Source organism: Stegostoma tigrinum, chromosome 31 (assembly GCF_030684315.1).
Source record: "Stegostoma tigrinum isolate sSteTig4 chromosome 31, sSteTig4.hap1, whole genome shotgun sequence".
Lineage (NCBI taxonomy): Eukaryota > Metazoa > Chordata > Chondrichthyes > Orectolobiformes > Stegostomatidae > Stegostoma > Stegostoma tigrinum.
In genome coordinates this window covers 5957199-5973892 of record NC_081384.1, presented here as the reverse complement: position 1 = coordinate 5973892, position 16694 = coordinate 5957199, and the positions used below count along the sequence as shown (strand labels likewise).

At 40.0% G+C, this 16694-nt stretch overlaps 1 protein-coding gene across 1 annotated transcript in view; it reads right to left on the bottom strand.

The window, feature by feature from the left end:
- LOC125466199 (rho GTPase-activating protein 23-like) overlaps positions 1 to 16694 on the bottom strand; it is a 219179-nt gene that overhangs the window by 84132 nt on the left and 118353 nt on the right. The window contains exons 9-10 of the mRNA XM_048560405.2: positions 5500 to 5661; positions 2507 to 2612 (exon numbers count right to left, since the gene is read on the bottom strand). Coding sequence (XP_048416362.2) covers positions 2507 to 2612; positions 5500 to 5661 — 268 coding nt within the window. The remainder of the gene's footprint in view (positions 1 to 2506; positions 2613 to 5499; positions 5662 to 16694) is intronic.

Genomic DNA, 16694 nt, shown 5'->3' with positions numbered 1-16694 from the left:
GTTAGATTTGGAAGTAGGTGAGCACTTTGGTGATAGCAATCACAATTCTGTTATGTTTACTTCAGTGATAGAAAGGGATAGGTGTATACCACTGGGCAAGAGTTATAGTTGGGGGAAAGGCAACTATCATGAGATTAGGCAAGATTTAGGAACCATAGGATGGGGAAGGAAACTGCAGGGGGATGGGCACATTAGAAATGTGGAGCTTATTCAAGGAAAAGCTCCTGTGTGTCCTAGATAAATATGTACCTGTCAGGCAGGGAGGAAGCTGTAGAGCCTACGAGATGAAGAAGAAGGCTTATGTTCAGATGAGATGTGAAGGCTCAGTTAGGGCGCTTGAGGGTTACAAGGTAGCCAGGAAAAACCTAAAGAGAGAGCTCAGAAGAGCCAGGAGGAGACATGAGAAGTTGTTGGCGGATAGGATCAGGGTAAACCCTAAGGCCTTCTATAGGTATTTAAGGAATAAAAGAATGATGAGAGTAAGATTAGGGCCAATCAAGGATAGTAGTGGGAAGTTGTGTGCGGAGTCAGAGGAGATAAGGGAAGCACTAAATGAATATTTTTCAACAGTATTCACTCTAGAAAACGACAATGTTGTCGACGAGAATACTGAGATACAGGCTACTAGACTAGGTGGGATTGAGGTTCACAAGGAAGAGGTATTAGAAATCCTACAGAGTGTGAAAATAGATAAGTCCCCTGGGCCGGAAAGGATTTATCCTAGGATCCTCTGGGAAGCCAGGGAGGAGATTGCCAAGCTCGTCATTGTCTACAGGAATAGTGCCAGAAGACTGGAGGAGAGCAAATGTGGTCCCCCTCTTCAAGAAGGGGAGTAGTGGCAACCCTGGTAATTATAGACCAGTGAGCCTTACTTCAGTTGTTGGTAAAGTGTTGGAAAAGGTTCTAAGAGAGAGGATATATATTCATCTAGAAAAGAATAATTTGATTACGGATAGTCAGCACAGTTTTGAAGGGTAGGTCGTGCCTCACAAACCTTATTGGGTTGAGAAGGTGATCAAACAGGTAGATGAGAGTAAACCGGTTGATGTGGTGTATATGGATTTCAGCAAGGCGTTCAATAAGGTTCCCCACAGTAGGCTATTGTACAAAATGCGGAGGAATGGGATTGTGGGAGATATAGTAGTTTGGATCAGAAATTGGCTTGCTGAAAGAAGACAGAGGGTGGTCGTTGATGGGAAATGTTCATCCTGGAGACCAGTTACTAGTGGTGTACCTCAAGGGTCGGTGTTGGGTCCACTGCTGTTTGTCATTTTTATAAATGACCTGGATGAGGGCGTAGAAGGATGGGTTAGTAAATTTGCAGACGACACTAAGGTCGGTGGAGTTGTGGATAGTGACGAAGGATGTTGTAGGTTACAGAGAGACATAGATAAGCTGCTGAGGTGGGCTGAGAGGTGGCAAATGGAGTTTAATGTGAACAAGTGTGAGGTGATGCACTTTGGCAGGAGTAACTGGAAGGCAAAGTACTGGGCTAATGGTAAGATTCTTAGTAGTGTAGATGAGCAGAGAGATCTTGGTGTCCATGCACACAGATCCTTGAAAGTTGCCACCCAGGTTGACAGGGCTGTTAAGAAGGCATGCAGTGTTTTAGCTTTTATTAATAGAGGGATCAAGTTCTGGAACCATGAGGTTATGCTGCAGCTGTACAAAACTCTGGTGTGGCTGCACTTGGAGTATTGCGTACAGTTCTGGACACCGCATTATAAGAAGGATGTGGAAGCTTTGGAAAGGGTGCAGAGGAGATTTTTTAGGATGTTGCCTGGTATGGAGGGAAGGTCTTACGAGGAAAGGCTGAGGGACCTGAGGCTGTTTTCGTTAGAGAGAAGGTTGAGAGGGGACTTAATTGAGACATATAAAATAATCAGAGGGTTAGATAGGGAGAGCCTTTTCCTAGGATGGTGGCAGCGAGCACGAGGGGGCATAGCTTTAAGTTGAGCGGTGAAAGAATAGGACAGACATCAGAGGTAGTTTCTTTACTCAGAGAGTAGTAAGGGACTGGAATGCTTTGCCTGCAACAGTAGTAAATTCGCCAACTTTAAGTACATTTAATTCGTCATTGGACAAGCATATGGACATACATGGAATACTGTAGGTTAGATGGGCTTCAGACTGGTATGACAGGTCAGCACAACATTGAGGGCCGAACGGCCTGTACTGTGCTGTAGTGTTCTATGTTCTATGTGATGAATCCTTTTTTCCCTTTATTTCATTTACGGGATGAGGGTAACATTGGCTGGGCCAGCACTTATTGCCCATCCCTAACTGCGCACAAGGTAGTTAAGAGTCAGCATATTGCTGTGGGTCTGGAATCACATGGAGGCCAGACCAGGTAAGGATGGCAGTTTCTTTCCCAAAAGGTCATTAGTGAACCAGATGGGTTTACAATCTAATCATTTTAAGAATTATTTCCTTAAAAATAAGCTCTATTTTATGCATACATTCTAATGATAGCACTTATCTGCTAAAGGTATAAACTTATGAGTACACTTTTCCTTCATCCCGATATGTGTTCAGTCCCTCATCACAAGACTTTGACCTTTCTGTTGTTATGGCAAGAAGATAGGATGATCGTCGACTGGCTTTTATGTTGCCTAGGAGAAACAGTAAATACAAACGTAAGAAGTTAAGAACTACAAGTGGAAATTGGTCATTCAGCCCCTTGAGCCTGTTCTGCCGTTTCAGCTCCTTGAGCCTGCACTGCCATTTAATCATTGCTGACCTTGGCCTCAACTCCATTTTCTTGCCCGTGCTACATAACCATTTAACTCACTAATAATTAAAAATCAGTCACTCTCACCCATACATTAATTCAGTGCCTTGGCTTCCACTTCACTCTGGGGTAGTAAATTTCACAGATTCACAACTCCTTGAGAGAAGTACAGCAAACTTTTTATAAACCGGCACCTACGGGACCAGGAATATGCCGGTTGACCAAATGTTCCGGACAGTTAAGAGGTTGACATAATCAATGTAAAACACACATTGAGTAAAAGAAACGTAATGCAAAGGTTATACATTTCACAGTTATACTTATTTATAGCATAAAACACTTAAATAATAACACATCTGTGCCTTAAATAAAGCTTACCAACTAAGAGAATTCTCACTCACACCTTCAACTCACTACTCAAATATTGCAGTAGGTCATAGTACTTGAGGAGAAATTGACTCAAAATTGAATTAGCTGTTGATAGTCAGCCATAATAATGCAGTAAACTTAGTGGTGTTTGAGGCATATAATTTTTGGCAGTTTATCGAGTGCTAGTTCATAAGGTGCTGGTTAAAACAAAGTTTGCTGTATTTCATAATTATCTCTGTTCTGTATCTGCCACTGGCCCAGAAGTATGACAGCTCATTCTCAATTACCCCACAAGGGGAATATCCACTCAATGTCTACTTTGTCAATCGGGTGTAGCATTTTATAGGTCACAATTAGATCTCCTCTCATCCCTCTAAACTTGAGCAACTATGTGCCTAAACTGCTCAATTTCTCCTCATTAATCATTCATTTCATCTCTGAAATTAATCTTGTGAACCTTCTCTGAACTGCCTCAGATGCAATCACAACCATCCTCAAGTAAGGGTACCAAAGTCTCGCTGTATTTCAGATGCAGTCTCATCAATACCTTGTATGATTGCAACAACGCTTCACAAACAGAAGTTGTTGCAAAAGCTCAGCAGGTCTGGCAGCATCTGTGAAGAAAAAATCAGAGTTAATGTTTTGGGTCTGGTGACCCTCCAGTAACTGAAACATTAATTCTGATTTTTTCTTCACAGATGCTGCCAGGCCCACTAAGCTTTATGAGCCACTTCTAATTTTTTTCCAGATTTACAGAATCCACAGCTCTTTCGGTTTTAATACAACACTTCCTTATTTTTATTCTCTATTTCTTTAGCAATAAATGCCAAAATTCTATTTGCCCTCCCTTTACCAGCTCTACCTGTACTGCTAGCTTTCTGTGATTCATTCACAAGGACATCCAGATCCATCTGCACTGAAGCAATTTGAAGTTTCTCTCCACTTAGATAATAAGTTTCTTATTTATTCTTCAGATCAAAATGACCTTCCTCTTAGTTATTTTGAACTTCATCGGTCAAATTTTGGTCCATTCACCTAAGTGTCCTTACCCATTTATAAATTTGTTATTTCTTCACTGCAACTTACCCTTGTACCCATTTAAGTGTCATCTGTAAATATGGCTATAGTGTATCTAATATTTTAGGGGGCAACCAAAGATGATAAAATTATGAACCCAGAAGAATGCTTACAGCATGAAATGCTAGCTTGTCTGTTATAACTGGAATACAACGGCTGAAGCGCAGTTACTAATTTTGTACGCACGTTGGTACTTGCTACAAATTTGTTCATTCACGGTCATGGGCATTATAAAAAACTTCAAAAATATGTAATATCGACCATCAAACAGCCTGTTCTAAGCAAAATCAATTTTGGAATTTTCTTGATTCAGTGGGTTTTAGTTGTTTTTTTTTACCATGGCTAACCCACTTAACCTGCACATCCCTGGACGCTACACGGCAATTTTTAGAATGGCCAATCCATCTAACCTGTACATCTTTGGGCTTTGAAAGAAAACCAATGTACACAGGGGGACAATGAGCAAACTCCACACACACAGTCATCCGAGGCTGGAATCAAACCCAGGTCCCTAGCATGAGGCACAATGCTAACCAATGCATTACCCTCAAATAAGGCACTGAAGAGGCTGTTGGTACTTAAAATTGATAATTCACTGGGACCAGATGAGATGCATCGGAGGATATTGAAGGAAAGGAGGGTTGATAAGGCCCTGGCAAATTACAAATGTTGTGTCCTTATTCAAAAAATATTATAAGATTAATCCCAGCAAATACAAACATGTCCGCTTAACTCAGTAGTAAAGCAATCACTTGGTACAGAATTAACAGTCACATCAACAAATGTGGTTTAATTCAGAACAGAAAGCATGGATTTGTTGAGGAATTTAACTATCTGGAGCTACACTGTAACTTTCCCAGTGAGAAAATGCTAGGGTGTTAAACCCTTGGATTTTGGCCATTTCTCACCCATCTGCAAATATGATGGGTCAAACCTTTTAATCTTGTCCCTGGGTCATTGATGCTTTCTGATTAAAAAGCTCTATCAAATACAACGAACAACCTAAATGTACCTCATCCTGAGAAATTAATGACATGTAACCTAAATGAAAAATTAATCTTCTCATGTAAAATTGGATCAGATCATCATGTGCCAAAAATCTTTTAATTTTCACAGGTACCTCCTATGTTTGGACTAAATTTTAATATAGCTTTTATACAAACCTTTTTTTTAAATGGGAGAAGGTAAGCGTACACTTAAAATCTCCCATTCTGTCTATTGTAATTCTTTCCTCACTAAGATGGTTTGCTGCAATGTTAAATCATGCTTATTTACTGCCTTTTGCAAAACATTAACAAAATTAGGACATATGAAAAACTCACTGCAATCCTGAGAGTAATGGCGTGAGTGAACAGGGGGAAAGATGAAAGTTGGAGAAGCAGGACTAGTGATGATTGTTGGAGCAAAATTCTGACCACTTGAAACAACAGATGAAGCAGGGATGTGACCTGCTACCAGGTCAACACTTGGGCTTGTTGGCTCATCTGTGAAGAGAAAGAGATGGAGGCAGAAAACAATTAAAAATCAACTGCATTGCATAATAAGATATTTCATAATATCACTGAAAAGATGGGGATAAAGAATATTATTCACTGGTTTTGTACACTAGATATTAACTTGTATTCCTATAATTGTTTTCAGAATATCAGCACAAGCCAAAGTGCCAACCAGTGAAGTATGTACAGTTATAATGCAGTGCAACTCAAATCAAATCAAACCCCACGGAAGGTAAATATTGTCCATATATTAACTCATTCATACTCACTTCCAATATTATGGTTAAAATTGAAGCTGATCAACAGAACTAAAATATTTCCAGTGTAAAATGAATAAATGAGTTTACCAAACTTAGTGGTATAAGCTACAAAGCAGTTGGATTTAAAGAGTTTTTGACCAAAGTCAATTTACACCCCAAAATAGTTTGCGGAACCAATGGCTGTTTTTAATCAGAGGCTCTGCCAATTTGAAACAGTGCAATTATTTGATGCACAATTGCATGAATAAAACTGCAAATCAATTCTTTCAATTCTTCTGACATCTTGAAACATTTATCAGCTAAAATAATGTGCCTGGCAACCAGCTGTTTAAATGCATGTGTCAACATTGTTGCCATTTCCTCACATAAAACAGCCTATTACATAGCATTACAACACAGGTAGCTGAAGCATTACTTTATGCTTCTGTTACATCTACACGAGAAATCATTTTTCTCATCACGATCAGATTTAAATAGAAAATTAACGGAACACAAATTTGTTTGAGATTGACAATCATAAAATTCTCATTTAAAACGCCCTCCACAGAATAAGTTCATAATTACTACCACAAAAGAATGGAGCTATCAAATCTCTCAGCACTGAAAGAAGTAATCTTAAAGAAAACTTCATACAGTTTTGTACATTCATTGGTATCACATACTTATCCAATATTCTGTCAAGAAATGCAATTCATTGATGTCCTTTAGGGAAGGAAACTGCCATCCTTACCTGGTCTGGCCTACATGTGACTCCAGATACAGCAATGAGATTGGCATTTAACTGCCTCTGGACAATTAGGGATGGATAATAAATGCAGGCCTGGCCAGTGACACCCACATCCCATAAATGAACTTAAAAAGTAGTTTTATGTTTCAATCATTTCTGTGCAAAAATTGTCCATACTAAAACAAACACATGCATAACATTCCTACTAACTTCGCTTCAATCCCATTGCAATTCTTCAACTGATTTTTTGCATTCACTGATTCCCTGTCACAGCAAATAGTCTTTCACCAATTATTCTACCAACATACTTTGTGATTTTAAAGTCTCTTTTACATACTCTTTTAAACTTTTCTGTTCTAGTGCATCTCACTGCAAATCTTTACGAAAGATGAATAACTCTTCAGATCAAAAAAAAAGGCAACGGGAAATAGATACTATCCTTAAGGCATCCTGAGTCTCGCATTCCTCTCCAGGTATATATAATTTTGACAAAAGAAAGTATAAATATTGAAATAAAACAAAAGTCCAATTTATTTTTAAAATATTGGAATTCTCTAAGTTTTGAAGAATGTAAGGTAATCTCACTGAGACTAACAAAATACTTAAACAGATAGAAAGGTTGGATGCAGATAAGATTTATCCCCTGGTTGGGGAATATAAAACCAAGAGGCATAATTTTAAAATAAGACAGATGCAACTTTGGTTCAAGATGAGGGGAACTTTTTTCTAACTCAGAGGGTCATGAACACTGGAATGAAAGCTATAGAAACTCATTCTTCTAAATACATTTAAGGCATTGACAGATTTCTGATTGCCAGTGGTGTTGAGCATTTTGGTGATTTAGGGCGAGTAAAAGGCACTAAGTGTTTGATCAGCCATGATCATATCAAATGGTAGGGCAGTCTTAACAGTCGAATATCCTACTCCTGCTTCTATGGAACAACAATTACAAAGAAAAGTCAAGAGTTGAGGATATTGCTTCTTCTCATCCAGAGAATAGAGAACTGAATACCTATGGAGTTAACACAATCCCTGCTGGAGGAAGTTAAGTTCCTCAGAGAAGCATGATCTGTGTTAAATGAGAATTTTATGATCGTCAATCTCACAGGTTTTCGTTCTGGAGACTTGTTGGTGGTTACAGACTCCAAAACCATACAACTTCACGTTTGCTGTTGGAGATAATCCAGTGACATAAGGGTGATATTTTATATTGTAGAATATGAAACACTTTTAAATTAAACAGTAAATGTGTTTATAAGGTGTTCTTTCTGTGCCTTTTGCTGTTTCCTTTCTCTTCCGAACACAGAATCATCTTCAGGAAGTTCATTTTGTAACTATCCTGTTTATTTCAGCATAATTTTAGAATTCTGAAATTAACACTAAGGAAGATTTTAAAGCTACAATCTGAAATGTAAGAAGCAAAGTAAACATTCCAAAGTAGAACGTATTTCATAATGTAAGGCAGCAATTCACTGTTAATAAGGTACTATTGTATAAGCTTTTTTAATTGATGTGTAACATGTCTCTTTTCTAATGCAGTGCACATTTAAAAGTAGGCTTTTGGTGAGGTACAGAAGATATGTGCTGGAACATTTTTGGGAATTAAGAATTGTAGCCACATGGATAGATAGGAAAAGTTGGGGCTATTTCCCTTGGAGTAGAGAAGATTAAGAGTAATTTTGACAGACGTTTAAAATATTGAAAGTAGACTAAATGAAGGGAAAGTGATCACTAGCACTTCAACCATTGGAGAACAGATATTTAAGGTTATTACAAAAAAACACTATTGGCATGAAGGAAAGCTTCTTTATGTATCAAATAATCAGATTTGCGAATTTACTGTTTGATGGGGTAGTGGATGCAGATTCAAAGGTAATCTTCAAAAAGGAAATGGATAAATACTTGGAAGGGAAAATTGAAGGGATCAGGGGAATCAGCAAGCTAGTGGGACCAATTGGATTCATCTTCAAAAGAGTCAGTGAAGCCTCAATGCTCTATCCACTTCCACGGTATCTTCTAGTTCCAAACAATATTTGCGTAGTTGTACATTTGTTAACAAAGATACATAATCCTCTAACCCTCACTTCTTGGAGAATTTATGGCAAAACTCAAAGGGCCAGAAATCCACATAATCCAGCAGAGAACTGGCTGGCAGACTAGAAACAAAGAGCAGGAATAAACGGGCCATTTTTTGAGTGACAGCCAGTGATTGGTGGAGTACCACAAGGAACAGTGTGTGGACCCCAGACAGTCACAATATACAAGTAAATTAGATGAGGGAACTATGTATGATTTACTATATGTAATATGTAGATGTCACAAATTTCAGTGGGAGGGTGAACTGTGAGGAAGACACAGAAGTGCTTTAGTATGATTTGTACAAGTTGAGTGAGTTGGGTAAATACATGCAAGATGAAATATAATGTGGATAAATGTGAAGTTATCCACTTTGCTGGCAAAAACCAAATTTGAACTGTGACAGATTGGGAAAGAGAATGAAGCATGGGCATCCTTGAACACCAGGTGCTGAAAGCAAGAATGCAACTGCAGAAGGTGGTGCAGAAGGCAAATAACAAGCTGACCTTCATAACAAGAAGATGCGAGTACAGGTGCAGCTATGTCTTACTTTAATTGTATAGGTCCTTTGTGAGACCACACCTAGAGTACTGTGTATAGTTTTGGTATCCTTACTAGAAAAAGGACGTTAAGGCTATGGAGGGAGTGCAACAAATGTTTACCAGACTGATTCCTGCAATGAGAGATAATACGTATGAACAGAAACTGGATTCTATTCACGGGATTTGGGAAAAATGAAGGTGAATCTCATAGAAACCTATACAATTCTAAAATGGCTAGACAGGGTAAATCCAAAATGGATGTTCCTGATGGGCACGGAGTCCAGAACTAAGGATACAGGATACTGCATTTAGGACTGAAATAAGGAAAAACAATCTTCATCCAGAAAGTGGGAGCTTTAGAATTCTCTGCCACAGAAAGCAGTTGAGCTAAAACATTGAATGTTTTCAAGGAGGAGAGAGATATTGTTCTTAGGATTAAAGGGATTATAGAGTACGGGGCAAAAGCAGGAACTGGGTACTAAATTAGAAAATCCCAAATGATCATACTGACTGGCAGAGTAGGCTCAAAAGCCAAATGGTCCAGTCCTGTTCATGTTTCCATTGTGTCCACTTTTCAAGTTCAGGCTGCAGTCCTAGAAGTGGCCATTATTCAAACATGCCAGGGCTTGAAGGTGGACCTCCTCCCAGATGGTTCAGATTTTTGTCATTAGAAAATTAATGCCCCGAGTGTAAAATAACTCTACAGCACCCAGTTTTTAATGGTGACCTCCCAATCAACCTAGTCTGGGAGGTGTTCAGCCCATTTTGCATTATCTCTTCCAGTCCTAAGCAAGAAAATATTTGCAGAGATGTACATTTGTTTGGAAAGCTACATCATCCTCTCAGTGTCACTTAGAGTCATAGAGTCCAGAGCTCCTCTGTTCCACCTGTTCTTTTTCTATCTTTCTCTTTGTTTTCTTTATCTCTCCCCTTCGCCCCAGAGGCAAATCCTGGAGCAGCGGGTAGGCTGCAAATGCCCAGAGCAGTGCAGGCAGGGAGTCCTGGAGCAGCACATGGGGAACAAGTCCTGGACAGAGGCCGGTGCAGGGGAGGCAGCCCTGGAACCTACCTTGGAGTAGCTGAGTGCCTGTACGCAGTGGACTGAAGGCTTGGAGCAGAGCGAGATGGCTGTTGGATGGGAGTCTAGCATAGGTGGACAGACCACGTGTAGAGGCCCTACTTTGACCTGCTGCAATGTAATATTTATTTGACATTTTTACCAGGCTTTGAAGTCAATCCTTTAACAGTGTCTTATTTCTAAAACTCTATAAAGTAATGCAACTACTTTTTATTCCTGTTTTGTATCCAAGATTTGTACCTACGTCCCTTTACCTAAGATAGCCCCATAAGAGACAGACATCGTAAAAGTTTTTCACTGTGCTTTTACAATGGAGTACACGTGACAACAAAGGATCTTCTATTCTTCCAAAGTCATACAGCGCGGAAACAGACCCTTCTGTCCAAATTGGCCATGCCAAACATAATCCCACCTGCCTGCTCGTGGCCCATGTCCCTCCCAACCATTTTGGAGAATTTATGACAGAACTTAAGTGGACTAGAAATCCACATAATTCAGTCACATATTGTGATAGATCCACTAATTTTGCACATCATTAGGTCATTGAATTGAGGTTATTGCTTTGAATGGTGAAATGTGAATAACAAAATAAATAGAATGGTTGTTTACTTACCTACTATTTTCTAACTTGTTGTGCTCAATAGCAATGTAAGAATATTAATATTACGAATGGACAAGGTAAAACAGCAAAGAAAACATGTTTTTAAAAATAGAATGAAATAAAGCAAGGCAGAATTTGTTATAAAGAGAATGAGGAACTGTTTTGGTACCTCTTAAGAGTCTGTAACAAGTGATGGAGTGAATCAAGTTGTATTTAAGATATTATCTGTAATAACTTCCATCAATGAAGAATGTGAAGTTCTTCACCACATGATTTTTGTGTGCTGAAACTCAACATTATTTCAGATACAATGGAAGCTACTGTACATCATATCCTTGAAACAATGGTGTAATTGTTAGCAATATCTTAGGCAGTAAATGAACACATACAGATGAGAGGTTGTGTCCGGCTGTATCAAGCCCTACTTTACACGCACTGACATGTTACTGAAGACTAGAATTGTTAAGATGACAAGATCATGTCAAATCAATTGGGACACAAATGCTGCAGGTGCAGCACAAGCAGCTTGGCTCAGTCTCACAGCTTCAGCTTAAATATGGGCAAGGAAACTGCCATGCATCATCTCTCAGCTAATGAATCGGCACTCCTCCATATTGAACAGTACTTGGAGGAAGCACTGAGGGTGGTAAGAGTGCAAAATGCATTCTGGTTGGGGGATTTCATTGTCACTGCCCAGAATGGCTCGGTAGGAGCACAATTGATCGAGTTGGTTGGTCCTAAGAGACATTGCTACAATGCAGGTCTGCAGCAAGTGGTGAGGGAACCAACAAGAGTGCATACATACTTGACCTCATCCTTACCAATCTGCCAGCTGCAGATACATCTATCCATGTCAACATCGGTAAGAGTGACCATTCCTCATAGAGTCAAAGTCCCGCCTTCATACTGAGAATAACCTCCACCTTATCACAATGCCAAATGGGACATACTTTGAACAAATACAGCAACTCAAGACTGAGCACCCGTGAGATGCCTGGGACCATCAACAGCAGCAAAATTGTACTCCAGCACAACCTGCAACATCATGGCCCAGCATTATCCCCACTTTATAATTACCACCAAGCTAGAGGATAAACACTGGTTCAATTGCAAGTGCAGGACAGCATACAAGTAGCAGCACCAGGCATACCTAAATATGAGATGTTAACCTGCAGATGTTACCAAACGGGACTACATACGTTGCAGACAGCATAAGCAGCAAGTGATAGACAGAGCTAAGTGATCCACAGCCAACGGATCAGATTTAAGGTCTGCAGTTCTGCCACGCTCACTCACAACTGATGTTGGACAATTAAAGAACTCGCTGGAAGAGGAGTTCCATAAACATCCCCATCCTCAAATGATGGAACAACCCAGCACATTGGTGCAAAAAACAAGGCTGAAGCTTTTGCAGTGGATGATCTTTCTTGGTCTATTCCAGCAGTCCCCAGCACTACAGATGCCAATCTTCAGCCAATTCAACTCACTCCACATGATATCCAAGAACAGTTGAAGGCACTGTATACTGCAAACGCTATGTGCCCTGTCAACATTCTAGCAAGAATACTGAAGGCTTTAGCTCCAGAACTTACAGCTCCCCTAACCAAGCTGTTCCAGTACAGTTATAATACTGGTACCTACCAAACAATGTGGAAAATTGTCCATGTATGTTCAGTACTCAAAAAGAAGGACAAATCCAGTCCAGCCAATTACTGCGCCATCAGTCTATTTACATTTCAAAGGTGGACAAAAGAGCTGAATTCCAAAGGTTAGATGAGAGTGATAGCCCTTGACATCAAGGCTGCATTTGACCAAATGTGGCATCAAGGAGCTCTAGCAAACCTGGAATCAATAGGAATCACAGGAAACCTCTCCAGTGGCTGGAATCATACCTGGCATATAGAAAGTTGGTTATTCGAGGTCAGTCATCTCAGCTCCAGATAATCTCTGTAGGAGTTCCTCAGGGTATTATCATGGGCCCAGCCATCTTCAGCCGCTTCATCAATGAACTTTCATCCATCATAAGATCAGAACAGCGGATGTTTGCTGATGATTGCATAACGACCATTCATTTCTCCTCACCTCAGATACTGAAGCAGACCATGTTAAAATGCAATAAGGTTTGGACAATATCCAGGCTTGAGCTGACAAGTGGCAACCAACATTTGCATAAAACAAATGCCGGGCAATTACCATCTTCAATAAGAGACAATCTGACCACTGCCCCTTGACACTCAATGGTGTTACTATAACTGAATTCCCTGGCGGTTACCATCGAGTTTCTGAGCAACTGGACTTGCCACATAAACATAGTGCCTATTAGAGCAGGTCAGACGCAGGGAATACAGAAATTCACCTCCTTACTCCCCAAAACTGTCCACCAACTACAAGGTAAAGTCGAGGGCACGATGGAAACTCCCCAGTTGTCTGGATGTGTAGCTCCAACAACAGTCAAGAAGCTTGACAAAATCAAGGATAAAGCAGCCCACTTGACTGGCACTACATCCACTCCCTGCACCACTGACACTCAATAGCCGCAGTGTGAATTTCTACAAGATGCACTGCAGAAATTCATTGATGATCCTTAGTCAGTACCTTCCAAACCCAAGGGATGATAGGAATTGCAGATGCTGGAGAATCTGAGATAACAAGGTATGGAGCTGGATGAACTGGTGGCCTAGTCTGGGCTCAAAACATCAGCTTTCCTGCTCTTAAGATGCTGCTCGACCTGCTGTGCTCACCTTCCAAACCCAAGTCCACTTCTATCTAGAAGGACCCAAGCAGTGGATACGTATGAACACCATCACTGGTAAATTCCACCCCCCAACTCACTCACCATCTTGGCTTGGAAATACATTACCATTCCTTCACTGTCACTAGGTCAAAATCCTGAAATTCCCTAAGGGCATTGTGGATCTATCTACAGCACACGGGCTGCAGTGATTCAAGAAGGCAGTTCACAACCACCTTCTAGAATGCAATTCCTGACAAGCAATAATGCTGCTAGCAGCCACACCCATGTCCCATGATTGAATAAATAAACAAAAATGAAGATGATATAAATTGAGAGACATGAAGAGTGGGAAGAAAGGTAAAGGTAAAGATTCAGAGGAGAAAACGTAGTTGTTCAAATTTTTAAGTGTGTTTGGATACATCCAGCAAAGTTTTATCCATGTTTAGCTGTTGAACTAAGGAATAGAAGTTGAGAATACTTGGGTAGGCTACCAGAGAAACAATGAAATAAAAGTGTCAGACAATGAGTATCTGCTTTAAGATAGACTTTATAAAGCAGGATTAGCAATGATTGTAATAAATTGTGTGGCAGGCTCAGGCCGTAATGTTTGCACCTGCTCTTACCTCGCATGTTTCTATCTCATTACAATTTACCACAATTTTCAGAAACAGCCAAATTCATATTATGATGCTAATAAAAGTTTTATTTACACAAATAATCTGATTATTTTTGCCAAGTGACTAAAATCCCTGAAGCATTTTTCACAACCTTAATTATATCCTAACCACTGTACAAATACTTTTAGAATACATAGTCAGAAAGTTGGTGACATTTTACAGGGGAGCTTCCAACAGAACATATTTCCAGTAGGATAGCCTGCATCCTCAATATTCACCAGCAATTTTCTTCTATTAAATGTCTGGAGCCCTCGTTTGCTCTGGTTTGCTAGTTTTTCGTTCTTCCCTATTCACCAGCCCATCATAGACAACACCCCCTCCTCACCATCAATCCTTTCACACAGCCTGCATGTCTTTCATTTCCCCCATTTTACTTTTGACTGTCATTTTCTTTCAGATTCAGAGGAGAAAACATAGTTGTTCAAATTTTTAAGTGTGTTTGGATACATCCAGCAAAGTTTTATCCATGTTTAGCTGTTGAACTAAGGAATAGAAGTTGAGAATACTTGGGTAGGCTACCAGAGAAACAATGAAATAAAAGTGTCAGACAATGAGTATCTCCTTTAAGATAGACTTTATAACTGTCACTTTCTTAAATTCAGCTGTATCATTGCCACTGAATCCATCACTACCAAACACGGTTTCTGGAAGTGGGGGGCACAAACTAAATTGTACCAGCCACTTTAATACTAGCAGCTATGCAAACAGCAGAGGGTAGTAGTTTTGTAGTGACTAACTTACATCATGTAAATGTGAGGTCATCCATTTTGATAGGTGTGGTTAAGTCATGCCTGGAATGCTGTGTACAGTTTTGGTCCCTTTACTTGAGAAAGGGTGGCACTGGGAGAGGATGCAGAGAAAGTTCATTCAGTTGTTCTGGAGTTGAGGGGGCTGTCTTATAAGGAAAGAATAAGTAGACTGGGACTATATTCATTGGAATTTATGATGAGGGAGCTCTTATAGAAACAAAATAATGAAGGGAGTGGATAAAATAGAAGTAGCGAAGTTGTTTCCACGGTTGAAGGGAACTACAACTAGGGGGCATAGCCTCAAAATAAGGGGGAAGCAGATTTAGGACTGAGTTGAACGCCAAAGGGTCGTGAATCTGTGGAATTCTGTGCCCAGTGAAGCAGTTGAGTTTAACTTGTCAATTTTTTTTTAAGGCAATGGTAGATTTTTGAACAATAAAAGAATTAAGGGCTATGTAGAGCAGGCATGTGCAAGAGTCCACAAAAAGATCAACCCTGCTCTCACTGAATGATGGAGCAGGTTCAAGGAGCCAGGTGGCCTACCCCTATTTATTATGTTCATATGGCTTGTAGATGCTGGGTTGGAATAAGTCGTGTGAGATAGAATACTCCCCACTTGCCTTAATTAATGTATCTCCTATAAAACACAGGAAGCTTGACCCATCTGAGGCAAAGTCACATAATTGGTACCCCATCCTCCACCTTCAATGTTCATTCCCCTCACCACTGAGACACAGTGGCAGCAATATGTTATTTCAACAAGATGCATCGCAGTAACTCACTAAGGTTCCACTAACAGCACCTTTCAAATTTGTAACCTCTACTGCCTGGAAGGAGAAGGACAGCTGATGCATGTGAATAACCTGTAAGCTCCCTTTCAAGTTACACACCTATCCAAATATATCATTATTCTTTCACTGTCACTGGGTTAAAATTCTGGTTACCTTTCCTAAAAGCACTGTTGGACAACCTAACAGTCGCAATAATTCAAGAAAGCAGTTCACTATCACATTCTGAAGAGTAATTAGAGATAGGCAGTAAGTAGTAATCAGGGGTCTCGTGGTGCAGTGGTGTCCCTCACTCTAAGGCAGAGTGTTCAGTTCGAATCCCATCTGCCCTGGACCCGTGCCATAACATGTTCAAAAAGATCAGTTAAAAAAAATGAAACGAATGTTAAAACGATAGTTAATGATCTTGGCAGTGACACCTATGTTTTATGAACAAACAAAAGAGAGAAGAAAACAGGCCAAGCATTCTACTTCCGTGCTGTAAATCCTTCTGGGGAAAAATGCAATGCTCCTGTGGTCATGCATCCCATCCTCCACCTCAGAAGCCTTCCATTTCTGCTATAGTTTATAGTTTTCCCATATCAATTCTTTGCATTCCTTCTCGAGACTTGATGCCCTTGTTGCTTTCCTCCAAACCACTGAACAAACTACTTCTAAATATCAAAGGGCTTCCAACTGTGCTTGTAGTCAACACTCCTCACTTTTTTTTACTTCCAGTCTATGTTCCCACAAGTGATGTGCCTGTGGCCATGTAGTATATTAAAGGTACTGTGTAAATGCATGTTGTTT